Source organism: Martes martes (assembly GCF_963455335.1).
Source record: "Martes martes genome assembly, chromosome: 16".
Classification (NCBI taxonomy): domain Eukaryota; kingdom Metazoa; phylum Chordata; class Mammalia; order Carnivora; family Mustelidae; genus Martes; species Martes martes.
In genome coordinates this window covers 16906796-16933088 of record NC_137904.1, presented here as the reverse complement: position 1 = coordinate 16933088, position 26293 = coordinate 16906796, and the positions used below count along the sequence as shown (strand labels likewise).

The 26293-nt window shown below is 49.9% G+C and overlaps 1 protein-coding gene across 2 annotated transcripts; it reads right to left on the bottom strand.

The window, feature by feature from the left end:
- Positions 1–461: 461 nt before the first annotated feature.
- DHRS7C (dehydrogenase/reductase 7C) lies at positions 462–18025 on the bottom strand. Of its 2 annotated transcripts, none has more exons than XM_080826092.1 (7): positions 17875–18025; positions 17473–17632; positions 8616–8728; positions 6886–7096; positions 5193–5285; positions 2314–2469; positions 462–1517 (listed from the first exon to the last, which is right to left on the bottom strand). In XM_080826092.1, the coding sequence occupies exons 2-7, from the start codon at positions 17624–17626 to the stop codon at positions 1309–1311; spliced, it is 936 nt and encodes a 311-aa protein (XP_080682218.1). In that variant the 5' UTR covers positions 17627–17632; positions 17875–18025; the 3' UTR covers positions 462–1308. The 2 variants fall into 2 exon arrangements, with proteins under 2 accessions (XP_080682218.1, XP_080682217.1); XM_080826091.1 differs by having other exon boundaries at positions 468–1517; positions 2289–2469; positions 17875–18020.
- Between the last annotated feature and the right edge of the window lie 8268 nt (positions 18026–26293).

The following is a 26293-nucleotide window of genomic DNA, read 5'->3' as shown; positions in this document are numbered from 1 at the left end:
TGGCCTCCCCGCTCCGGGCGCCCCCAGAGAGGTGGGCCTGCAGGCCGGCGTCGCCCTCCCGACCTCCCCGCGAGCCGGGTGTGCAGCACGGTGCCCGCTGAACGCCGGCCCCGCTGGGCTCGACTGCGGGCGGGTGCCCGGCTCAGCGAAGCGGGGCTGCTGTCAGGAGGCCTTCTGACAGGGTCACATGACCCTGGGCATTTCCCTTCTTAGATTCTGGTTTGTACACGTGCATATGTGTACAGTATATATGTGTACAGTATCGATTTTGTAAGTGGCTTGGGTCCGGGGGTGGGACATTTGAGCCTTCTTTCATTTATGCGTATTGGAAAAGTCTGAATCGGCAGTGATGATATTAGTGCAAAAAAACCGTTCCCTATGCTTTCCAAGATCCCAAGAATCATGAGCTGCTTTGTGTGCGAGAAACGACCCTCAGCGGGATGCCCACCAGCAACCAGAAGGGCGGTGTTGAAGGAGTTTTACTTTGAGTACACACCAGAAGGCCCCCCCCCTCCCCGGGCCACCTTAGCATCCACTGAGAAACGTTTTCCGTCCTCGGACCCATTAGTTCCAGAAAAGAGGCGGATTCTGATTGTGCCGTGTGTGGCTGTTTCGATTCCCATTCGTGCGGGGGCGATAAAATTCAGAATTCCACCTTGGTGGCACACAGACCCCATTTCCAGTGGTCAACGGCCACCTGTGGCTCGTGGCTGCCGCCTTGAACAATGCAGATGGTAGAATATCTCCACCGTTCCAGAAAGTTCTGTTTGGCAGTGCAGCCCTGGAGGGTTGCCAAGTCCTGCTTCTCTTGTTGGAGGTGGACACGGGCAAGTCAGTCTTACATAAGCTGGAGGTGGTTTCCTAAGTTCCTGAGCGGGCTGTTGGCCCCTGTGTGTGTGTGCGTGCGTGCATGTGCGCATGTGTGCGTGTCTGTGTGCATGTGTGTGTGTCCGCGTGCATGCATACGTGCATATGTGCCCATGCATGTGTGTCTGCATGATTGTGTGCCTGTCTCTATGGGCCTCAGATCCATTATGGTTCCTGATTTTCTTCTGTTCAGTGTCACCCTACAGACTAGGGAAGCTTCTGGAAGTGTGCCCTGGGAATGCCGAGTGGGAGAGACCCAGAGACCCTGCAGAGACTGGGCTGGCGTCTGGGCCACGTTCACAGGGGCGGAGAACATCTCTGGAAGGCACGTGTAGGTTAGGGATGTGGCTCGTGTTGGGCCCCCGTGTGGAGAGGACAGAGGACCAGCACCTTGCCAGGAAAGCTTTATTCCCAATGAGGTGACCCATCTGGCCCCAGCATTTAGCCCTCCTCTGGGACACTGAGTTTCTCCTTCACCCCACAGGCCACCACGGCGAAAAATAACTCTGGGAAGAAGGTGCGGAGGTACACGGCAGCCTTGGGGATGGGGTTGGCCATGAAGACCTCCTGTTTCTTCCGTCTCACGGTACGCATCACCTCCTCTGCGACGTCCACAGGGTGCACCCCGTAGGTCAGCTTCCTGAAAAAGACTGAAAACCCCCCGGGGAGGGGCGGGGGTTACAACCTCTGGGACCCAAAGAGAGGGATGGGGCCGGGGCTGGTCCTGGAGTCGTGGGCTGGGACCACCTGCCCACATCTTGGGTCCTCTTGCTTCCCTAGCGTAGACAGAGCCTTGGGTAGGGTGAAGCAGCTCCCTGTTCAGAACATTCTAGAAGAGCAGTAATTAGACCGCATTTACAGAGCACTTTCTATGGCTGGTTGCTGTCATAAAGCCTCTCTGAGCCGGAACCTTCAGTCTTCCCAACGCCTGGGCACGGCCGGTACTACCATCATTCCTCACTTTCTAAAGGGGAAACTGAGGCAAGGAGATCAAGGGGATTGCCCGTGTTCGAACACGGAGTGTACAACAGAGGCAACTTCCAAGTGCAGGCAGTCCCGTGCCAGACTCAGCCTCAGCTCTATGCGGCCTCCCAGGGAAGGGACGATGAGGGGGCGGGAAGGTAGAAAGGTCCTGAAGACCAAATCTGGCTGTTTTGCATGGGAAACCGAGGCCTCCGGAGACACAGGCCCATGGCCAAGGTCAGAGAGCCTGTGAGTGACGGAGCCTAGCCCGGGCCTTGGTCTGCTGGTCGTGGGTTAGGATTCTGTCTACCTGGTTGGTGCCTTGGGACTAAAATTTGGGGGACCCCCCTCCCTCCTGTTAGCTGGGTGTGGGGCTCCACCAACCCCCCAGTCTCGGGCTTCAGGAACACACCCCCAGGCCCAGCGACACCAGGCTGCCCCCTCCCAGGCCCCTGTACCTCCAGATTCCCTCGGAAAGCTCACATTTCCAGATGGAGGCTTCCCAGTTTCCCTGGCCCGGATCAACGCGGTAGGCCCGGATGAAAGTGGGGCTCACGGTGCTGACGACAACATCGTATTCCTCCACTTCGGCTCGGAGACAGTCGAAGAAGCCTAGCGCGGCATGCTTGGAGGCAGCATCTGGAAGAGAAACCAGGCAGGGTGGGTGGGGGGGCAGGGGGGGAGGTCCACCCCTGCCCCCCCGCGGGAGTGTGGGCCACAGAGGCCCGCAGGCACATTCCCACATCTCAGCTGACAAGGACCCACACGTCACCCAACTCTGCCCCTTACCGCACAGATGAGGACAGAGAGCCCTCGGGGAGTGGTGCACAGAGGCAGAGCTGGGATCCGATCCCGCTTAGACACCTGTCCACTAGGGGACCTCGGGCAAAGCGCTTTCCCTGTCTGAGGCTCAGTTTTCTTACCTATAAAATGGGGACAATATCCCCATTGGCAAGTGGTGGTGAAGATGGAAAGAGGAAATGTATTCGGGACGCCTGGCCCAGGTATGAATCCCCAATTCCCTCCCGCTAAGGTTGGTACCAAGTGATTCCCTCCCTGTAAGGCCGGTACCAGCGGGCGGCCCCGGAGAGCCCGGAGCAGGTCTCCCCTCCCACTTCCCAGCCCTTTTCCTCCGAGGTCCTGTCCACCTGAGCTACTCTCACTGAATCCACTGCAAATGGACAAGGCCATGGGTTGGGTAAACAAGCACCTTTCCGGAAATGTCACAAGAGCGGAGGGGACCCTTCTTAAAGCCTTGGGAGCTTAGAGCCACCTCTGGGGTCTGATGAATCTCAGCTTCCCATTTCGGGGGTGTCAGCTGGAGGCTGAATGAGGCTGGCAGTGGGGGTCCCGTGGTCTCTGCCATCACACGGACCCCTGCCGGCAGACCCAGCCCCCTCCGAGGCCATCCTAGTGGGGAGTGGGGCGCGTGCTTCCCAGACAGCCCTCGCCAGGCGTCGGCCCCTCACCACGCAGGGTTCAGAACGCAGGGGTGCGGGGCCCCGGGGCCTCTCCCAGAAGACAAGGACAGGGACAAGACGGCTTCTCAGAGCTGCGGTGAGGATCTGGCAAGGTGGGACCGCCCCTGGGGAGCCCCTTGGAGGAGGGGCCACTCGGTTTGCAGCAGGGCCCCCAGTAAAAACCTGTACAGAAGGCAACAGGGGCAGCCCCAGGGGAGAGAAGGGAAGGTGGTGCCAGACCTTTTGCTGCTCAGGAAGCTGGAAAGCCTGATTTTTACTGAAATGTCCTCGTATTTAAATAACGAAATACAGAACAATTCCGCACCTCACTGCAATGCCTGGGTTTCTGCCCGCCGCACCGACTCGCTGACACCAGCTGGGTGTCCGGCCACTTCATTCTGTGCTGTCTACCTGCAGATGAAGTCAGAGCCCTCGGGCTAAGGGCCCAGTCCCAGGACGGCCCCTGTCCCCACCTAGTTCAGGCCAGTCACAAGCCCCCCCCCCTTGCCTTCTGTGCTTCCTACTGAGCCGCTGGGAGATGGCAGGTTCCAAGACCCCTTCCTTGAGATCAATCCATCTGCCGGAGCAGTTACAGGACGTGGGGGAAAGGCTTTACTTAGTGGATGGTCAGTTTCTTACAGAAGGACAGAACTCAGGGACAGCCAGATGGAAGAGACACGGGGGGGGGGGGGTCCTGAGGTGTGGGGGAAGGTGCTCAGAGCTCCCAGATCCTCTCCAGGCACCTCCTTCTCCCCCGAATCTCCCTGTGTTCAACCTGGAAGCTCCCCGAAGCTCCCCCTTTGGGGATTTTACGGCAGCTCCATTATAGGCACGATGGGTTAAACCAAGCCTTGGGTGACAGAACTCAATCTCCAGCCCCTCCCAGTCCCACCCCCTAATTACTTGGTTGGCCCCTCAGGCAAGCAGCCCCCCTCCTTAGGTGGCATCCAAAATCGCCTCACTGACATGACAAAAGACACTCTGATCACTCTTATCACTTAGGAAATTCAAGGGTTTTAAGAGCTCTGGGCCAGAAATGGGACAAAGACCAAATGTATATTTCTTACAAACCACTCTACGACAATACTTAATGGGTAATTAAAAGGAAGTTGTGGGGGGTGTGCACCTGGTGGCTCAGTTGGTTAAGCATCTGATTCCTGGTTTCCGCTCAGGTCATGGTTTGGGGGTCCCGGGATCAAGCCCACCCTGGGCTCTGCGCTCAGTGGGGAATCTGTTTGGGATTCTCTCTCTCTCCCTCTGCCCTCCCCCAACCCCACTCACACTCACGCCCTCTTCCTCTCTCTCTAAAAATAAGAGAAGAAATATACAAGGTACGCACCTGCCCTCCCACAGACTACCTCATGAGAGGAGGGTAGCTCCCCAGCGGGGTCCCAGGATCATCTATGGAGAAATCTCTCTCCTCTCCGGACTTTCCTAAAGGACTCCTGCCTCTGGGGCTTCTTTGCACCTCTCCTGCAAATCTGCATCTCTCATTCTCCCCTTCCTCCTTCCCCCGAAGCTTGCATCCCTCTGCCACTGTGTGATGGGCGCCCGTCTCCTCTTTCTGGACTGTAACCCTTCCTGTCCCTCAAAGACATCTTTATGGAGAACGGGCATTTGCGCGGAGGCTGTGCGCCCAGGCCAGGAGGCATGGATGGTGTTCAGCCAGGGCCGGCCCTGACCCCCTGGGGGGATGTGAGCCTCTTGGGGAGAGGTCACCTCTCTGGTCACCTCCAAGTCATGGGTGCCCAGAAACGGGAATGAAACGGGATGAAAGAAAAACCAATAGACCGTTTCACCTCCGGACGCCCCCTCCCTTATAGCCGCGTGCCTAGTGCTAGACAGGACATCCCTTATAAGACATATAGCGTAAGACGGAACATTTCTGTCGTAGCAACTTACAAGCTGTGCGGAATGGGATTCCAAGCTTCCCTTGGATGTTATTCACTAACACAATCTGGCCTGTCCTCCGGGAGATCATGTCGGGAAGCAGGGCTGGAAAGCACAGGACAGAGTCACGGTTACACATGGGAGACCGAGGCAGGCAGGCCCCTCCCCCAGATCCCCTTCCTCGCACAGGGCCCCTCTACCTCCCTGGCGATTTGATGACGGCAGGACCCTGGGCAGGAGCCTGGACATCACTGACCCCACTGATCCCGTGTTTCCTAAGAGTGGGCTGGGCTCAGCCGCTCATTTCTGGGTGTTTTTCAGTGACCGGCCCACGTGCAGATCTCAGTGGGGAGAAAGGTCACAGGTCAGCCCATTTCGATCCCCCGCAATGCTACCGTGTCTTGAACACCTCTCTAAATCTTTTAACAGAGAGCCCTGTGCCTTGGGAGAACCTGCTACTTGGTTCTGTTTTCAGAGTTCTTCTGTTTATTGAGAGGAAAGGGGCTCTTAATGTATGGTGATATTCTAAAGATTCCCCCGCAAATGAACTCATGTGAAAATGCGGAAATTTAGAGACAGAGATAAATCACAGTGCAAGTGGAATGGGGAGATGGCAAAAAACCCAAAAAACAAAAAACCAAAAAAATCACCAAAAGATGACTTTCAGAATGGCACTGACATTGAGCCCTGGCGTGTTGCAGATGGGCAAGCTGAGGCCCAGAGATAGTGACTGGACTCTGGTCTCTTAGCAAGTTAGAGGCCCAAGCAGGGAGATGAGCCGGGCCTGGCTTCCCCCGACCCCCTCCACTCCCTGCGTCCCTCACTCCCATGCCAGGAAACCCAGAACCCTCAGAGGGACGGGACGGGAAGAAACCGTTATCTCTGGGGCCTCATTTCAGAAGCTCTGGGAAGTCATCTTTCTGCTTGAGATAACTCTCCCTTCCTCTGTGCTGGTGCCCCAAACCCCATTACCATGCAGAAGGCAGCTCTAAGATCACACTTCCTCAATCCCACATTCTAAACCCAGAAATTCTCCATGCATATAGCCTCCCTGTTGGGGTTCTTCCTTGATAACCTTTGTGGGGGGTGATTCAATTCTTGGTTCAATTCCATGTCAAGTGCAGCCCTAACCCCTATGTTCCGGAGCTGCGTTTGAACTTGGCAGTGAGACAGCGCCCCAGAAGAGTGGACATTTTACCCTTGAGAGAGATCTGCCCTCCCTGTTTCTGCAAAGGGGCTGACACTACGCTGGGTCTCTTGTAGTTTGGGAATAGACCATTTACTTCTTTATTTCTGAGGCCAAACTCTCTACCCTTGACCAACTGACATGGGTAGGAACAGATCAAGGGTAAGGTCGACATATCAAAATATATAGCAAGCATGAAGACAATGGTCCAAAGATGTGGGATGGGGTTGGAGCGGGAGCCATGGACATGAGTGAGAAGGGGGGATGAAGGGTAGGGCTTGGGTGGGGAGAGGGATTTCCCAGAGAGGGAAGTTGGAATATACTAGTAAGATACTTTCAAAACCCCTTTTCTTTTAGCAACACTTAGAGCCAGAATGCTGAAAGCTTTCACCAACTAAGTAGGGATTTTTCTGAGGAGGAGTGGAGACTCCATCCAGAATTAGAGGACTGTCTATGTAACAGAGCCCTCTCTAGCAGCCGGTGGCCCAGAAATCAGTGGGAAGGTCAAACTCACGAGACCTTTGGTCAGTGTGATGGGCCCAAAGTAATTGGCGTCCATGATCTTCTTGTCGAGCTCCAGAGAAATCTTATGGGCAGGCCCCTTGATCTTCATGCTGGCATTGTTGATGAGGATGTCCACGCAGCCGTAGCAGTCTAGGACCTCTTTGGCCACATCCTGGACACAGCTGATGTCTGAGAGGTCCAAGAGGACCAGCTTTGGGGTGAACGTCTGCTGAGCCAACAAGAGAGTCAAGGCATGTGTGGGAAGCCCTCCCTCTGGCAGAACCTAGGGCCCTCGAGCTGAGAGCCACCCCTTTGGAAATTCAGAGCTTACGGAATGACTACAAAATAAAAATGAAAGAGCAGAAACTGCTCTGGGAGGAAGGAAGCTAATGGAGAATCCATTCGTGGGTACCATAGCTAGACCACCAGCAATCCAAACATGCAAAAATGCAGTAGGAAGTCTGAACTGTTGGCCAAAGGGACCAGAACTGATAAATCCAAATGAACATCACCCTTTACAGAGGAGGCCGAGCACGGATGCCAGTGGAGACGCCATTACAATATATATGAGCTCCTTTCTGCAAATGGCTTTCCACAGTCCATCACCATGCTCTGCAGCCCCATTTTGTTTTTGACCAAAATGGTACACTCCACACAATATTTTTGGGGCACCATCTACGTGCCAGGCGTTGTGTTCGGCCCTAGACACTCGATTGCCATTGAGACTCTTCATGGTCCAGAGCGGGGAGCAGTTTGGAAAACAGATGCCTCCGTGGGATAAATGTAATCCCAGCATTTGACAAACATTAGTCCCAACGAGGGGGTTCCCGGGTCAAATTTGTTTGAGAAACACAAACTATTATATGCCCTTCTTGGGGATACAAAATAGACATTCGCCTATCAAAGGCTCTGAAAAGTCCTGCAGTAAAGGACGCGCCAGACAAGCTTGGCCTTACTCTGCATTTCCCACACAATTGACCTCAGAACCTCCTTTTAACTAAAGACCTGATAACATGCCCCAAAACAGAACGTGAATTCTGTGTTGTCCCGTTTATTCCCTCCCCTCAAATAGCGGACTTTGCTGTGAATTATTTTTTACTGTTTCCAAAAAGCAATTCAACATCAGGGCCAAATTGAACCAAACCAAACCAAACCGTGAGGACGGCTCTGAAGGCGATTCTCTCAACAGTGCTCCAGGAATGCTTTGAAACCTTCAGCCTCCCAGAAAGTGCTCACCTCCCAGCGGCTTTGTGGAAACTGACTTCACTTCCCCGACTTCTTGGAAGGAAATACCCTTTGAGGTATCATTTTATTTTAAAGATTTTATTTTTATGTAATTTCTACACCCAACGTGGGGCTCGAACTCACGAGCCCGAGATCAAGAGTCGCACAGTCCACCGACTGAGCTAACCCGATTTAAAAATCAGCCATAAGCACTTATAATCATGCCCATACCTGTGCCTTCTTAAAGCTTCTGGATCCTTTTTGATTCTGACTTAAATACAATAGGGGGTGGGGAGGGTGAGTTGCCAGAGAACAAATTCTTGGTCTGGAGAATGGTCCAGATGAGCCAATCCTTGTGCCTGGCAGACATGCCTGGGTCGAGATTAGGGAGAGCGCGGCCTCCCCCCCTCCCAAAGCAATCACCAGATCTCACCCACCTGGTCCATGAGCTGCTAATGGGGCCGTCAATGAAGTTTATGGGTGCCCAGGAGCTCCCCAAGCAGACTGGCAGAAGACCTTACCTTGCTGGGGTCAGCCACGCTGATGAGGGCGTCATACAGGATCTCTAGCCTCTCCCAGTTCTTGCCACACAGCACCAGCCTTGCCCCACCAGTGTGGAACACCCGAGCACACTCTGTGGAGGAAGAAGGAAAGAGAGCGGGGTGCACTGTGTGGATGGAGCCGCGGACGATGAGCCTCTGTTGTAGGAATTCAAGATTTCAGAGAAGTCCAACGTCCTACGGCCAGGAGTCCTAGGTCATTTCATTCACCCTCCCACCCCAGGACTGGAAATTTTTTTTTTTTTTTTTTTTTGGTCATTTCCAGTCTCTTCATGGCTACCTCCCGCGAAAGGAGCTCAGAGCAGAGACAGCCAGCCCTTCTGTCTGTCCTGGGATGGTTCTGATTGTTAAGATACTCTTCCCTAAGCTGGGCAGAAGGATTCTTCCTTCCTGTCCACCTAAGCCCTCTGGGATCAAAGTCCTCCTTATATCTTAATCTAAAGATCCTGGAAAGAGCCATCGTGGTTTTTTTCAGACCTAATGCCCCCAGTTTCCCGCACATTTTCTCTGTGGCTAGATAGGCCGGTAAGTATTCTTTTTATTTAAAAAGTAAACCTGCCTTGTGTCTAGTTACTTTTATTCAGAAGGAATTCCTGACCCACCCAACATGGGTCCTTCTCAGTTGGGCAAGGGCTGGGTAGACACAAAGTATTGTGGGTAGCACCTGGCTCTTGATCTCAGGGATGTGAGTTCCAGCCCCCATGCTGGGCGTAGAGACTACTTAAAAAAAAATAGACACACAGTGTTCTTGTGTAGCAATAATATTTAAGAACATTAGAAAGAATATTTAAGAGCAATGAAAGCTCATGTATTTTGAGTGTTTACCTGTTCTACAGACTCAAGAAAGAGAGTTATATATATTAGCTCATTTAATTCCCATGGGAACCGCACAAGGCAACGTCTTGGGCGGGGGGGGGGGGGGTTGGTTCCCAGAAGCAGAATCAAAGACCAGGACTCAGGCTGTCAGGATTTATTGAGGGAATGTTCAGAGAAAATCCATGAGGGAGTAAGATCTCAGGTAAAGTCTAGCCTTGGTTGGATCCAAGGAAGGCTCTGGAGTGTAAACCCAACGGCAGAGATGTCCCACTTGGAGGCAAAAGGACCACCAGCCTTTTTATATGCTTGGGTCTACGGACTGTGTGCTGTCTCCTTCCGGGGCTGAGGGCAGAGGCTGTGTAACTCCCAGGGGCAGCAATGTCCACCGGCAGAGGTCAAGGCTGTGAGCCCTGCAGCCAACACTCACTGCACCCTGGGAATAGAGAAACTGGCCTCATACAGGGACCTGGGAAGGCACCACCAACACCTACCAGCTGTTCAGGACCTATGACTGCCTCATTTTATACCAACCAGCAGTGGGCCTGATGGAACCAGGATGCCGGGGGATAGCTGGGGAGCCCTGGGTGCCCGCCGGAGGCTGGGTACCCTGAACACAATGGCTCAAAGCGATCTCACGGCTGTATGCAGGTGGAGAGAAGGGGGCCCGGCTGGGTTATCAGCGGGCATCATGAGTGGGGGATTGTGGTATTGGAGGAGAGCAGCTGCGGGACTGGACCATGTGGCCTCAGCCAGATCAGAGCCGGGTGGAGGACAGAGGGAAGGGTCCAGTGAGGTCTAGAAACAGGTGTACTGCGTGAGACTGAGAGCAGGGAGGAGGGGGATGTGAGCTGCTCTGCTGACGGAGGGAAATCTGGATCAAGAAAGAACAGTGTTAACAATGCTGCCTTGAGTTGCTGGGATCACAGGGAAGGGATGATTTCTCTGAATGTAGGTGCTTTATGGAGAAGGAGGACGTCCATGACCATTCTGGATGGCGGAATTCAATGAAGACGTCGATCCACCTCCAAGTGAATTTGATGCAGTAAATTACGATTCCAGCATATCTTGGAGAGGGATGGCAAGATCCTAAACTTTACTTGGAATACTTTGCAAGCCTTCCTTGGAATAATAAAGGCACAAGAAAAGTAAAGAACGGTTTGATGGACAGCAATAGGAATGGACCAATTCTATCAGTTATTGAAACACACGATAAAACTACAGAAATTAAAGCAGCCTGTTCGGGGCTTAAGTATGGATAGAAATGCTGATTTAAAACAGAGCCAAGAGGGTGCCTGGGTGGCTCAGTGGGTTAAGCCTCTGCCTTCAGCTCAGGTCATGATCCCAGGGTCCCGAGATCGAGCCCCACATCGGGCTCTCTGCTCTGCGGGGAGCCTGCTTCCTCCTCTCTCTCTGCCTGCCTCTCTGCTGACTCGTGATCTCTGTCTGTCAAATAAATAAATAAAATCTTAAAAAAAAAAGAGAGAGAGAGAGAGCCAAGAGGTGCACCTGGGTGGCTCAGTCAGTCAGGTGTCTACCTTCAGCTCAGGTCATGATCCCAGCATCCTGGGATCAAGCCCCATGTTGGGCTCCCTATTCTGCAGGGAGCCTGCTTCTCCTCCCTCTGACTGGTGCTCTCTAGCTCCCTCTCTCTCTCTCTGTCTCTCAAATAAACAAACTCTTTAAAAAAAATAGAGCCACGAATCCATAAGAATGTGGTATATTGTAAAGTTAGCATGACAAATCAGTGGGTAAAGAACACTATTGAAAAAATGGTATTTGAAAAATAAAATAAAGCAAAACAAAACAAAACAAAATAAAAGTGGTATTTGAACGCCTAGCTAACTATTGGGGAGGATGTGATACACTAAAATGTGTTAAATAGTTAAATGTTAAGACAGAGTGATACAAGAACTAGAAGAAAGGAGAAATGAATAAACAACCTTGCTTTGGGGAAAGATCTTGTAAGCCTGACCCCAAAGGAAGAAATCATAACGGAAATCATTTATAGACTTTTTCATCCTTAAAAAAGAAAAAAGAAAAAACCTTCCTGACAGCAGAAAACAGAAATGAAAATTAAGACCAAAATGAATGGGGGAAACCTATGTATTTTTATTTTTTAAAGATTTTATTTATTTATTTTAGAGAGAAGGAGAGAGAGAGTGAGCAGAGGGAGGGGTGGAGGAAGAGAGAATCTCAAGCAGACTCCCCACTGAGCACAGAGCCTGAAGCAGGGTTCAGTCTCATGACCCTGAGATCATGACCTGAGTCAAAATCAGGAGGTGGACGCTTCACTGACCGAGCCACCCAGGTGCCCGACGGAGCCTATTTAAAATACGTATGTCAGGGGGCACCTGGGTGGCTCAGTGGGTTAAGGCCTCTGCTTTCGGCTCAGGTCATGATCCCAGGGTCCTGGGATGGAGCCCCGCATCGGGCTCTCTGCTCAGCAGGGAGCCTGCTTCCCTCTCTCTCTCTCTGCCTGCCTCTCTGCCTACTCGTGATCTCTGTCTGTCAAATAAATAAATAAAATCTTTAAAAAAAATACATATGTCAGGAGAGAGCGAATTTATTGAATCTATAAAGAACTGTTATAAATCAGTAAGAAAACCAGATGAAGACCCTAATGAAGAAATTAGCTAGCGAGATGGGTAAGTCAGTCATAAGAGAAGCATGGAGAGCTAGTTACTTACTAGCAGTTCCGTGCCAAGAATAAAGACATGCCGTTCGAAACAGGACACTACTCTTTTTTTTTTTTTAAAGATTTTATTTATTTATTTGACAGACAGATCACAAGTAGGCAGAGAGGCAGGCAGAGAGAGAAGGGAGGAAGCAGGCTCCCCGCCGAGCAGAGAGCCCGATGTGGGGCTCGATCCCAGGATCCTGAGATCATGACCTGAGCCGAAGGCAGAGGCTTTAACCCACTGAGCCACCCAGGCGCCCCCAGGACACTACTCTTAATCTATCAGAAAATCAAGAACAAAATTGGGGACAGTCACACATTCCCTGTTGGTGGCAGTGTAAATTGTCACAATCTTTTGGACAAAAAATTGGCCAGAATCCTTAAAACTAAATATACACTTGAACCCTGTTATTTCATTTACGGGCATTTGTTCTAAGGAGATAATTAGGAGCGTCTGCATGGACACAGTTACGATGTTGTTTATCTGGGTACTATTGTAACAGCAAAGAATTGGAAATGGTTGTTAATGACCAACATCACAGGAGGTTGTTGATAAATGATGGTATTTGTCGAATATTTTGAAGCCTTTAAAACGGATGTTGCAGAAACTGTTTCCCTGCCATGCACTTGATGCTGTATGTGTGTGATGGGATGTTTAATTGGACATACACATGTGTAATGGGATTTTAAATGGAAAGATTGACCAGAGCACCGAGATCAAACAGATACAAAATTCTGGAGTTAGTTGCCAGCCCAAGAGGCACATTTTCTTCCTTTCTTTCCCTCCCTCCCTCCCTTCCTCCCTCTCTCTCTCTCTCTCTTTCTTTCTGATTTTATTTATCAAAGAGAGAGAGTGTGCACAAGCAGGGGGAGCGGCAGGCAGAGAGAGAGTAGCAGACTCCCCACTGAGCAAGGAGCTGGATGCCAGACTCCATCCCAGGACCGTGGGATCATGACCTGAGCTGAAGGCAGACGCTTAACCGACTGAGCCACCCCAGGCATCCTCCAAGAGGCACATTTTCAAAGGAAATCACTAAAACCCTGTTTATGCAGTTCAGCATGCCTTACCCTCCAAATAGGATGCAAAATTGGGCAAGGAAGAGGAGCGAGAGCTTGGACTTTGAGGGAGGATCTGGGAAGAGGACTGCGATGTGAGGTTTTGCCCTTTATCTTTGTCCCAGGGAGCAGGGAGCAGGGAGCCACTGGGACCATCTGAACAGCGCACTGTAAGTTCCGTGCAATGGGGAGCCAGGGGCTGGGGTCTGAGTCCACCTGCAATATCTAACATGAGGAGGCGGCCACCAGGTGTGCTCAGAGCAGAGCAGAGGAGGAGGAGGACCCGGCTGCCCCGTGGGCTCGGTCTGCACCCCAAGGACCCCGCCCACAAGCACGGTGGGCCAGACCCGAGCCCGGACTGAGCTGCTTGGAAGCCGTTTTGAATTCCGCCCCAGGTTCCGTTAGCAGGGCAGTGGAGGTAACTAATTAGAACCCATCACAGAGGCCTAACCTGTTGCGGCAGATGCTGAGCTGTGGGAACTCAAGATCCCCGTGAGAGGCAGAGGGGACCACGGAGCTGGCAGAAACCGGAGGAGTCCTGATTTCAAGGCGACTAGATCAAGGGTGCGGGACCTTGCTCGTGATATTGTTAAAATCTCCGCCCCTGGGCGGGGCTTGTGCCCAATTAGTGTCCCGTGGGATACGTGGCCAGGTGTGACGTTACCCCACGCAGACCCCGCTCAGACCCCCTCCTCTGCACCTGCTGGCACTTACGGGGTGTGTGTATTCACGGGGCGGGTCAGTGAACGCACACTCTGCTTTTTGCTCTGGGAGACAACGCTTTGGGAGCTACCCTCAGTGATCTCCTTTCTCGTGGCAAGTAATAAACTCCCTCTTCTTGCTATCAACCCTGGTCGGGTCTCATCAGAACAGAGGGCCCCAGAGAAGGACCCACCATAATACTCGGGGCAGAGGGAGGGCTGAGCAACTTGAGGGTCCAGGCCTTGCAGAAGGGGTGGTGGATATTCCAGGGCGGGGGGGGGGGGAGCTTGCAGGACCCACAGAAGTGGCCACAGAGAAAGAGCCAGACTCGGTTTTAAACAGGTGCCGGGCCATGGAGCTTGAAGCCCGATGACAGGGTCAGTCACATAAGGATTCTTCCTGTTCCCTTTCTGTCCTCTACCCGCCCGTCCAGCCCCAGAGGGGTGAGAGAGAGCATCGAGCTGGCCGGCCACTCACCCCAGGTGAGTGCGAGGAGGGGGGTGTTCCCTTCAATGCAAATCCGCACATTTTCTCTCGTGTTGGACTGGGCATCCCAGTTTCTGAATCGATGGGTGGATGGTATGGGAGGGGACCCATCATGCCCAAAGGGTTTTGTATAATCAAGCAGCAATCTGAAAAGTCATGAGACTATCAGATTGTTTTTAAACCAATCAAGACGTAGAGGAAGGGTTTTCTCTGCTCTGTGAGTCCGAGAGTGGGGTGGGGTGGGCTGTTCAGCTACCCACTCCCACCCCCCCAACTCCTGCGAGCCCAGAATACTGCACCCATCACTGCAGGCTACACTTATAAGCATCAGAAAGGAGCAAAGGAAACAGGGTGAAGTATTCCCCAGCGGGCGGGGTTCTAGTGTGTTTCTTGTTCTTTTTACCTGAAAATCCTTTTTTTATTATATTAGATTTTATAACAGAACTCCCTACAAGAGACTTCATCCCGAGGCTGAAAGCCCGCCCTTCTCTCCCTTCTGCCGTAACTGAGTAGCAGCCACTGGGGGTGGGGGGGCACGGGAGGCAGGAGCCCGGTGGTGTGACCGCTGCTGGGGGACAGCAAGGCTGAGCCTTCAGCCTTGACCCTCCCAAATACGTCATTTCCGCCAATGCAGACCCTGGCAGACTCAGGCGCCCCGGGTTTGCTTCTCGATCAGCTCAGCTCATGACCACAGCTCAATTTACCTTGTGTCAGGAAGGGTAGCACCAAGATGTCCTTTTCATGCAGCAAACATACCAGGACACACATTTCCTTGCCTTGCCGGGGCCACCCCCTGATTTCAGGGAGAGCACAAGGCGAAAGGACGGCCGGGGGGGCCATCGTAAGAGGCCGATGATTGGGAGGCAAGCCCTCAGTTTCACAAACACTTCAAGTTCAAGTGTGGTGACTAAGTGCAGACACAGTGGGTACAAAGCGACCCGATCCCCGATGCGGCTGAGCTGGGTGGGCTTGGGGCAACGGTCCGATGTCCTGATCATGGTCTGATTTCCCTGGGCGACAGCTTGGCATTGCTTCCTTGCAACTTTCCAGCACTACCCCCTCGGGTCTGGGCAGGTTCCAGGGGATGGCGCGGGGTGTGCTGTGGGCCGGGCCTGGCCTGTGTCATCGGCGCCGTGCCCCTCACTTTTTTTCTTGCCTCGGACCTCAGGAATGGAGCCGCGTCCACCTATAATCACTGTGGTCAGCTGTGTGCTCTGGTGAGGTGTTTATTTAAGGACGCACACGCCCAGCTTCTCAGATTGCTTTTAAATATTTGGACTTGCTTTTTTTCTGCTTTGCATTCCTTTCTGGGGTGGGTCCATAGGACACGTTAGTCACGACACAGATGAGACCACGTTTCTCTGAAGATGACACGTTGCCCCTGGGATGCGTTTCCCGGGTACCCAATTTGTACAGCACATTACCATAACCGAAGGAGTCTTCAAACATAAATTAAAGAGGCTAGCAAGACAATTACACGCCTCTCAGCAGTAGATAGAACGGCACTGGCTAGTAACCCAGGAAATCGGGAGCGTACAGGACAGAGCAGCCTTCTCAACCAGCAGGATCTGATCGACGCTTTGTGGGACATTTGACCCAAAGACAGTAGGATGCTCACCCTTTCCGGGAATCTGCAGATGGTTCACCGAGACGGGCTGTAGCCGGAACACACTTCCACAAATTTCGAAGAAATCATAGAGAATGTGTTCTCTGATCATATTGGACTCTGGCCAGAAATCAACAAATCAAATATACAACCACGTACTTAAGTGTCTTTCCCTCCTAAGATGGTTGCTTTTAAAGGCATTTATTAAGTAAGCTTTTTGTTGTTTTTTTGAGTGCTTACTCTAGGCCAGGCTCTTGCTTTTGAGCACTGGGCCTGAGGATCCAAGAGGTCCTCCTTGGGAACTGCTTTTGGGACTCATGATGGGCCCCACAGGGAGCCGGTTTACCTGCCTCGTGCTTTATTTTCTCATGTCCCACGGTGAGCCTGAGTTCACCACCCGCTGAAACGGAGCTCGTCTTCAAAGCATATGGATCGGCTCCCCTTGGGAGGCCCAAGGGAAGGAAGTTCTTAGAGATTCCCAGACAGGAGGTTCTGAACGTTCTCATGCTGGCAGCGCCAGGGGAATAGGCACCAGACTCCCCCGGGGTGGGGGGGCTCTTTGGAAGGGGCGGTGCCCATCTTAAAACACAGCACGGTAATGGGCTCTGTGGAGGCTTGTTGAGCGACTTAATGAACACTGGGCCATGTGGATTCTATGTTTGACGGAAGATAATAAAAACAAGAGCAAAAAGTACTCCCAGATTACCATGCGGGGCTGCCACCCCCGTTGTTAGGAGAGAGAGTCAGAGTCTTACAAACCTAAGCCAGCAGCAGAAAGGCCCCCTGAGACCATCCAATTCAGGGGTCACAGACGTACGTGCCTTTAAGAACAGGAGGTAAATGGTTGAGCTAATTAGCCCGAGTGTGGTACACTAGGGCTGAGTGGGGTATCTGGCAAACAAGAGCACATATTTCAGCCTAATATGTTCGTTATCGTTATTACATTATGGACACTTGAGGGGTTTGACGTGCTTTCCAACTATCCATTCATTCCTTTGTTCATTCATTCCCCAACAACACCATGAGGTAGAGACAATCAGTATCCTCACTTTGCTAGATGGGAAATCCAAAGCAGACCAGGGCAGTCACCAGGTGGTAAGCGATGGAACCCAAAATTCAACCCAGAGCCCAAGTCTGGACTCATAGTTGGTACGTCTCCCCAGCGAAGGACTTTGCATTTCAAAATTTCTGCAACCCCATGAAGGCAAAAACAAATCACATCTGTAGACCCGTTTTGGCCCCGACGCTCTGAGTTTGTAAGCCCGGCTCTCCCAATGCCCTCATTTCTCCAGCGTGGGAGATGCAGCGCCCCCACCCCTGCCCCCCCAAAAGACACTTGCTGGCTAATGACAGACACTGGGAAAGGACACAGCATCCATCTCCCTCCCGCCTACCAGGTCAGCTGCACGCCGCCCTGCCACCTCTCGTCCCTAAGGTCGGGAGTGGGCACGGGGTGGGGGGCAAAGCTGGCTTACCTTTGCCCAGTCCCGAGATGGCATCAGTGATCACCACCACTTTGTTCTGCACGGCTGACTTTGACCACAGCCGGGACACCTCTTGGTAGATGAACAGAAGACCACTGATTCCCAGAAGCAGGAGAGGCAGCATGAGCACGGCTGTGACTCCCATCTTGTTCTGGGGGGAAACGGAGGGGAAAGGACTTGGCTTTGCAAGGAGACTCCAATGAGGACGCCCAGCGCAGGGGGAGGACGACCGGTGCAGGGGGAGGCCCCAGGCTGCAGGGTGCGTTCACCGTGCACCCGTGTGTCTTCTCCAGGGAGCGAGGCTCTGTGCGAGCTCCCGGAGGGCTGCCTCTGGGCTAAACACCCAGAGAACGTGCTAATCCCTGAATATTCAATGAATAGGAAATTACTCACGGTGTGTCCAAAAGCAAACGGAATCCGGGGCCTGCCCTCCCAGAGGTTAGTGACAAATTTAATTAAAGTGGGTCTGCATTTTTGGAAGGAAATCCATGTGTTAAGGCCACTCGCTTGGGCCCTAATGACTATTTATAACTCTCCGTGCACTGAAGGGCTTTTCAAGGTAAATATAGTGTCTGTTCTGATATTCAGGGACACATGCTGGCCGGGTCCGATTTCAGAGCTCTTGCCAGGAATTTTAAAGCTCGCCGGCGTGCCTGATGATTGGAGGTTTCCTTTGCAGTTCGGGGCTGGGCCTTAGGGATCAGGACCTGGGATTGTCAGTGCAAACATCCCCGCCGTCCTTCCCTATAATCCTTTATCAAGAGGCTTCCAGGTAGCTCAGATCCGAGCGGCTGCAAGCCCTCTGGCCTTCCCTTTCTGGCTGGGGACCAAAAACAGAAAAATGGTTAAGCAGAATGGAGCTTGCTAAGACTGAATCTCTGGGAAGCGGGCCATGAGCAGAGTTTGGGGGTGTTTCTCCTTAAACTATTTCAACTTCCCTGGGCGTAGCAATCTCATCCCGCAGGGCTCTTGGCAGGACAGAACGAAGATACCGTGTATTAACCCAGCACAGACACAGCTCACAAGAGGAGAACTGTTGTCTTCTTGAATGATTAAGAACACTGAGAATTGGGGGCACCTGGCTGGCTCCGTCGGTGGATCATGCAACTCTTGACCTTGGGGTTGTGGGTTCGAGCCCCACGTTGGGCAGACACATAACTTACGCATAAAATACTAAAAAAAAAAGAACACCAAGAATTTATCTCAAATGCTAATTTTTTTAGTTACATAAGGGAATGCCGTAGGATTAGAAATGAAGACACATAAAAAACTAAAGCGTCTTCAAGTGTTCCCACTGCCAGAAACAAGAAGACCAATCATAATGATGTCCTCCTTTGTGTTGGGCTGAGCAGGGAGAGGGGCGGGGACCGGTGCCCCGGGGGTAGGAGTAAGGAAATGGCATTTCTTCCTTAGAAATTAGGATGTCCGGAGACGTTAAAGAAAACCCAACTTTTTATTGGTATAAGAGAGACATATAGAAATGTGCACACAGGCATATGTGATACGTGTGGATCTTTCTGGATCTTCATGAACTGAACATCCCCTCAAACCGGTACCCAGATCAAGAAACAGAGCGTTGTCAACCTGCACACCCCTACCCCCAGCATGTCCCTTTCCAGCCCCCAAGGAGCGACTACTTTCTAGCTTTGAAAACCATATATTAGTTTTAACTGTGATTTTTAAATCTTTTTATTTAAATAGAGTCACAAAGTTGCTACTGTTTTGCTGACCGTGATGTTTGCATCCATATTGTTGCGTGAGGCTGGAGACCACTCCTTTCCGTTGTGTGGCCACACATTACATTAAAAAAAATTTATTTATTTATTTATTTGAGAGAGAGAGCACGTGCAAGCGAGAGGGGTAGAGGACGACGGAGAGAGAGTCTCAAGCAGATTCCGAGCTGAGCTCAGATCCCAGGACCCCGAGATCATGACCTGAGCCAAAACCAAGAGTGGAACACTTGACCCACTGCGCCCCCCCGGGGACCCCTGATACCGCACATTTTTTATTCATTCTGCTGAAAAAGATGTTTGAGATGGAGGTATTTTTGAATGAAACTATTCATTGACATTTGGGATGGGGAAACTTTCAATGAACATTTTTTTTCTCTTAGCAGAACAGCATGCATTGGGAGGCTGAAAATCCTAATCATGGTATGATGTCTACCTGCCAATGCTGGCTTGATCAACATAGATGTTCTTTGGTTATCTCATCCAAGCATGGTCGCTGCTGTGGTTGGACAATTCACAAGTGCTTTGTTTGAGGACAAACCACCCCGTGGTACAAGATCCTTTATAAAAGAGGAACTACCTGGGTCTCCTGTAATAGTTAACGGCACTCTTTCTATTTCAGTACTTGAAGAGGACAATGGTTATCCGTGACCAGGTACGCCAACAGACTATCTCCCTCTGCCCTGCGATCGTACAGATGTTCTAGGTGCAGTTTCTACGCTGTTGTAAACAGTGATCATGGGCCAGCATTCCACCCAAAGACTGGTAAACAGAATCATGGTGTCAGATTTCACTTTATGTTTCTGGAAGATGATCCAAGTTGTCCATAAATGTCATTCATTGATTCCTTCATTTCTTTTTCAACTGTTCCTTATTGCTCAGCTGTCATGAGCCCGGCAGAGGTCTAAGTGTGAGGAATGCAGTGCTGAATGAAGTGAAGATCGTACTGTACCTGCCTTCGTGGGGTGCTTTAACCACCTGGTGTTGGGAAGTGGACCACAAGGAAGGGTCCACAAGGAAGTAATCCTGCAGTATGTCAGAAGGAGGTAAGTTCTAGAAGGGAAAACAAAGCCAAGGGAATCTCTTAGTGTCCAGGCAGGAAACAAATCCCCCTGAATGGTTCAAGCGACTTTAATGGAAGGATCACTTGCAGGGCAGAGGAAGGGTTAAGGAAACACACTAGGGCTGCTAAGGACCACAGAGACCAGCAACAGTGAGACGTTGTTAGCACCTTGTCAGACAAGGGATAGAAAAAGCAGTACTGCAGCCCAGTAAGAGCTAGAACTTGAGTGGGGACTGTCCAGCAGCTACTCATGGAGAGTAGCAGCTACTGCCTATGATAAAGGTCAAAGCAGGAAGAAATACCTCGATGGCTCTCTTTCCAGCCTCCGATGCCAGGGTGTGTTTGAACAAGCACGGGGCCCACTGGGAAGAGAGGTAGTCCAACACCAACAGCATTGGGCATTGCTCACCTGATTAACAACAGCCCCTGTGCAATGACTAGTCTCTGGGGGACATGCTTACAGGACCAAACATCTTCATACTCAGTGTCATTGCAAGAGGAATGTCCACGTATCCATTCCCCAAATTTCCTTCTCCTCCAATTTTTTTCCATAGTCTCCAACCCATTGGCCAACCCATTAACCGATTACTAATACATCTGTGCAGATCTGTAACTCAGGCCATCTTTCCCCCCCAAAGGAACTGGACAATAGTTTTGCTCCAGGTTCTGTGCGTGGAAGGTCTTCCTCCTCCACCGTGTGTCAGAGCCGGTCTTGAGTGGGATCACCCACCTCCAGCTGATCCCAGGGTATCAAGCAGACTCCACCAAAAACCAGCCCTACCATTTTCCTTTAACAGAAAGCCAAGGTGGTCCCTCAACATGGGTCGGTGTCATGGAGTTTTAATGCAATGGACTCGTGCCTTCTTTGCCTGCTTGGGTCCAAGTGCAGGTCTCTCTAACTGGGGTGGTTCCTGAGGGGGCTGAGCACTGGCTATCCACTGACCACACCACTGGAAGCTGGGGTGACAATTTCATCAGTGAAGAGGAGTCTGAGTGGCCCATTACAGGGTCTATCCCAGGAGGAGAGAGGAGGCAAACGGAAAATAAGTCTCTCTCACTTCATGGGGCATGATCAGAAATTGTTGGTGAAAAGATGATGCTCGAGTGGATGCCTGAGGAAGGGATGAGGATATATGGGGGACAGAAGTTCTAGGCAAAGGGACCAGCAAGTGCAAAGGTCCTGAGGCAGAACATGGTTGGGATTCTCAAGGAGCAGCAGAGAGGCCAGAGCATGGGACAGGTGCAGGTGAGTAGGATGAGATTAGACCGAAGTTGAGAGCCTACTTATCTTTAAAAACATTTTTTTTAAAATTTAAGTGTAATTAACATGTAATGTTGTGTTAGTTTCAGTGTGCAACATATTGATTTGATGATTCTAGACATTACTCAGTGCTCACCTCGATCAGTGTAGTCACCATCTGTCACCATATAATGTTATTACAATATTAATAACTATATTCCCTATGCTGTGCTTTTCATCTCTGTGACTTATTTATTTTATAACTGGAAGTTTGTGCCTCTATTTTATCTATTTTGTCTATCCTCCTAGGCAACCCCCTCTGGTGACTACCAGTTCGATCTCTGTATTTAAGAGTTTGGTTTTGCAGGGGACCTGGGTGGCTCAGTCAGTGACGTGTCTGCCTTCGGCTCAGGTCATGATCTCGGGGTCCTGGGATCGAGACCCACATCAGTCTCCCTGGTCAGTGGGGAGTCTGCTTCTCCCTTTACTTCTGTCTGTCATTCCTCCTGCTTATGCTATCTCTCTGTCAAATAAATAAATAAAATCTTAAAAAAGATAAAATAAAATGTGAAGACAGACTCTCCTCAGCAGTTTGTGGATACTGGTGTGCACAGTAAACGCGCGTGACCATGCGTAGATGTGACTTCTGGATGGTGGTTATGACCTGGGAGAGAGAAGAAGGAAGAGATGGGGAGGGGACGCGAGGCTTTCATTATACCTCTTATGACATGTTTCTTTTCTTTTTTAAAAAAGAGAGATCTGCGGTGACCATGACAAAGCATTTACCTCTGTTCCATTGACCTCATGTATATTAAAATATTTCCTAGTTGAAAAGAGAAAACAGGGCATCTGGGAAGCTCAGTCATTAAGTGTCTGCCTTTGGCTCAGCTCATGATCCCCAGGTTCTGGGATCGAGTCCCGCATCGGACGTCCTACTTGACCAGCTTCTCCCTCTCCCATTCCCCCTGCTTGTGTTCCCTCTCTCACTGTCTGTCTCTCTGCCTTGTGTGACAAGTTAAAAAAAAGTCCCTAGGATTTCATGTCCCACCTAGATATTCTGCCTCTCCGATGCAGCCCAGCTGACGTAACAGAAGTGAAGGATACTGTGGGTCAACCACCAAGTGATGGACATGTCCCCTCACGTTTAACCTTGGCTGTTTTCCAATCTCCCCCAACCTTCCTCTTGGGGAACAACACTAAATTGTTTCTAAAAGGCCAGGGTATGGCTTCTTGAGGGCAGGGGAACATTCTCAGCCACGCTTGTTTCTCCGTGACACGCCCACTACTTCTTACACAGATGTATATCGCAGAGCATTTAAGGGGTAAACCACGTTGACATGAGAAAACAGGACGCATCTCCCTAGGTAGGTTTACTGAGCTTATTCTGGTCTTCAAAGAAGTCCCTCTCAGCCCGAACTACCCAGCTGTGATTTGCCAAGAGGGCTTGTCCGATGGCAGCAACGAGGCCAAGTTGTCAATTCCATGAAAGAAGCAGTAAAACAGACTCCGGGCCCATCAGTGAGTTTGGGCTCACCTGAGCCTTCTGCTCTTCTTGGTTCTTTATCTGTGAACACCTGTTTATTCTTGCCCAAGTGCGGGGAGTCAGCTGTCACCCTTCTTTGCCACCCACCTTGTAAAGGGAGATGTGGACTTTGCCTTTGAGTCCCCCGAGTCTGGCTAGGAAAGACTGTTGAGAGCAATGGCGGGCTACTTCCCTTGACGGTTTTTTTAAAATAATTTTTTAATTTTTTTATAAACGTATAGTATATTATTAGCCCCAGGGGTACAGGTCTGTGAATTGCCAGGTTTACACACTTCACAGCACTCACCACAGCACACACCCTTCCACCCTGCAATGTCCATAACCCCACCCCCCTCTCCCGACCCCCCTCCCCCCAGCAACCCTCAGTTTGTTTTGTGAGATTAATAAGAGTCTCTTATGGTTTGTCTCCCTCCCAATCCCATCTTGTTTCATTTATTCTTTTCCTACCCCCCAAGCCCCCCACGTTGCATCTCCACTTCCTCCTATCAGGGAGATCATATGATAGTTGTCTTTCTCCGATTGACTTATTTCCCTAAGCATGATACCCTCTAGTTCTATCCATGTTGTTGCAAATGGCAACATTTCATTTCTTTTGATGGCTGCATAGTATTCCATTGTGTATATATACCACATCTTCTTTATCCATTCATCTGTTGATGGACATCTAGGATCTTTCCATAGTCTGGCTATTGTGGACATTGCTGCTATAAACATTCAGGTGCATGTGCCCCTTCGGATCACTACGTTTGTATCTTTAGGGCAAATACCCAGTAGAGAAGTTGCTGGGTCATAGGGTAGCTCTGTTTTCAACTTTTTGAGGAACCTCCATGCTGTTTTCCAGAGTGGTTGCACCAGCTTGCACCTTGATGGGTTTATTAGAACACTTGACCCTCTGGAAACCGCTTTGTCTGTTGGTGCAATAAGTAGTCAGTAGACCTAGACTCGTTCTCTAACAACTCACCCCAAAGAGGAATTTTGCTAATACCAGCAAAGGGCGAAGCTTGAGTCCTTACTTCTAGGAGGAATGGTGCAGTGCCTGGAACATTGTAGACACCTGATAAAAAGCCACGGAATGTTTAACTAAGGATGGATGGCGTCCAGACTAAAAACGGGTGGTGGGTTGGCACCCATTCCATCCTGGCTTTCTCCTGGACGTGGTCACTGAGATTTCACCGTCATTTCCCCAACTCACTGGCAAGGGCTCAGATTCTATCTTGCTTCCTTAAATACCCACAGGACCTGACCCAGTGCTCTGCACATAGCAGATCTGAGCAGTTAATCCCCCTGTTGTGTTTACTAGGTGCTGGTATTATTCTAAGAATGTCATGCATCCTAATGTACTCAGTCCTCCCTTGAAATAGGCAGGATTATTCTCTCATTTTACAGATGAGAACTCTGAGGCCCAGAGAGACAGGGGACTCACCCAAGGTCAAGGTGAGGAAGTGGGGTTTCTAGTCAGGTACTCTGGTTCCAGAATCCATGCCCTCAATCCCCAACTATATAAATATCTACAAATACTAAAAAGGTCTATTCTCAAATAGATCTTTATATTTATATAAATATATGTAATATATTATGTTATATTATGTATATTATGTAATATAAATATATAGATTTGTATAATATAATTATATATATTATATATTATATATATAATTTTATATATTATAAATTATATTATATATAAAAATTATATTATGTAATATAAATATATATTTATATCTATTTATATCTCTCTATATACTCATATGATATTCTTTCTCTCTATATAGCTACACATATATATACATACATACGTCTGAGGGTTTTCTGCTTGCTGACCACTGTTTTGAATGTCGGGGGAGGTACAGAGAATAGTCCTTGCCATAGAGAAGTAATTTACAATCTTTAAGAGGGGAATAGATGTATAAATAATGTCAGTACTCAAGACTTAAAATCCACCTGGGTCTGTCTTAGAGCAAAGCTAGATGAAAATGAGACACCGTGGTCCTGTTTCTTGATCTCAGGGGCAGTTACCTAGCTGCGTTCACTGTCTGAAAATTCACTAAGCTGCACACTTAGGGTTTGTGTATACTTAGCATTATGTATGTTACACTTTAATAAAAGCGACATTTAAAACATTTCAAAGGAAGAAAAGTGCCTTGGGAGCCCAGACAGTGTAGCAAAGAGTCCTTTTGGGCTGGAACCTCAGGGGCCAGTGACCTTGTGTCCTGTCCTGGCGTCTGACTGATCACTGTTCCCCTCCCGAGGAGACACCTGTATGATCAGATGACACCAGCTTCTCTCACGTGGCTCCAGAAAACTCATTTCTTCCTTGGCACCTTCAGCCACATTCCGCACAGACATGTTTGGTTTTGCTTTGGTTTTTAAAAGAGAAGGGAGTGTCTCTGTGAACATTTCTGGCACGTTTCCTTCTCTCCGGGACCAGACTCTGACTTGATATTGTGACAGGGACACAGGCTCTACCTATACACATACAAAGAGGTGACAAACCATAGAAAAGAACCCACATACTGTGGAGGGCAGAAGCCGCTGGGTACAGACCCTTCTGCTCCAGGTGAAGAAATGGCTCAGTGGACCTCAGCACGCCTCCCTGAGTTGGGCTTATCCTGGCAAAATTCCGGTTTACATCTCTTCAGATATGCTTGGTTCAACAAAATATGAAATGCCCTGGGACCATCATTTGTTAGATGGCTACTTGGCTAGAGCCCCAAACATGAAGAAGTTAGCTGATTTCCCCTTATTCTGTGACAGTATAAATACCACTTAACATAATCAGATTGAGTGATTTCATTCGAAACATTCAGGGGGTTTCTGTGTTGTTATTGTTTTTTTCCCCAAAAATGATGTGTTTCCTAAACACACAAATACTTTTTTAAAAAATCTAAGTTAAGACATATTTAGGTTTGTTATAATTTGGCAGTTTATTATTTTTTTTCAAAAACCCAAATTATGTGTCTAACAGCCTGTGGCCTCAGTAATATGTTAGCTTAAAAATACAAGATAAATTTATATAATATTGTAACTGAACACATCAGGAAAGATGCAGAACCCCACTGCTTCAAACAAAACTTGCACGTTTAGCAATATTTATTTTTAGAAACAAAAGTGCCTGGTAATTTAAGCACAACAATTCCAACATTTGTTCTACTTAATTGCGATAAGATGTCATTCCATTCGACTGTTCTCATTTTGTTGTGTCATTTGGTTATCCTTCCAAGTGGATTCTACTCTAG

Bases quoted from the DNA above. Each gene is read 5' to 3' on its own strand.
- DHRS7C (XM_080826091.1), bottom strand. From the start codon at position 17,626: ATGGGAGTCACAGCCGTGCTCATGCTGCCTCTCCTGCTTCTGGGAATC. The intron at 7,097-8,615 runs GTAAGGTCTTCT...TTGGCTCAGCAG, and splicing joins GCGTGGCTGACCCCAGCAAG to ACGTTCACCCCAAAGCTGGT. The intron at 2,470-5,192 runs GTAAGTTGCTAC...TTTCTCTTCCAG, and splicing joins AATCCCATTCCGCACAGCTT to ATGCTGCCTCCAAGCATGCC.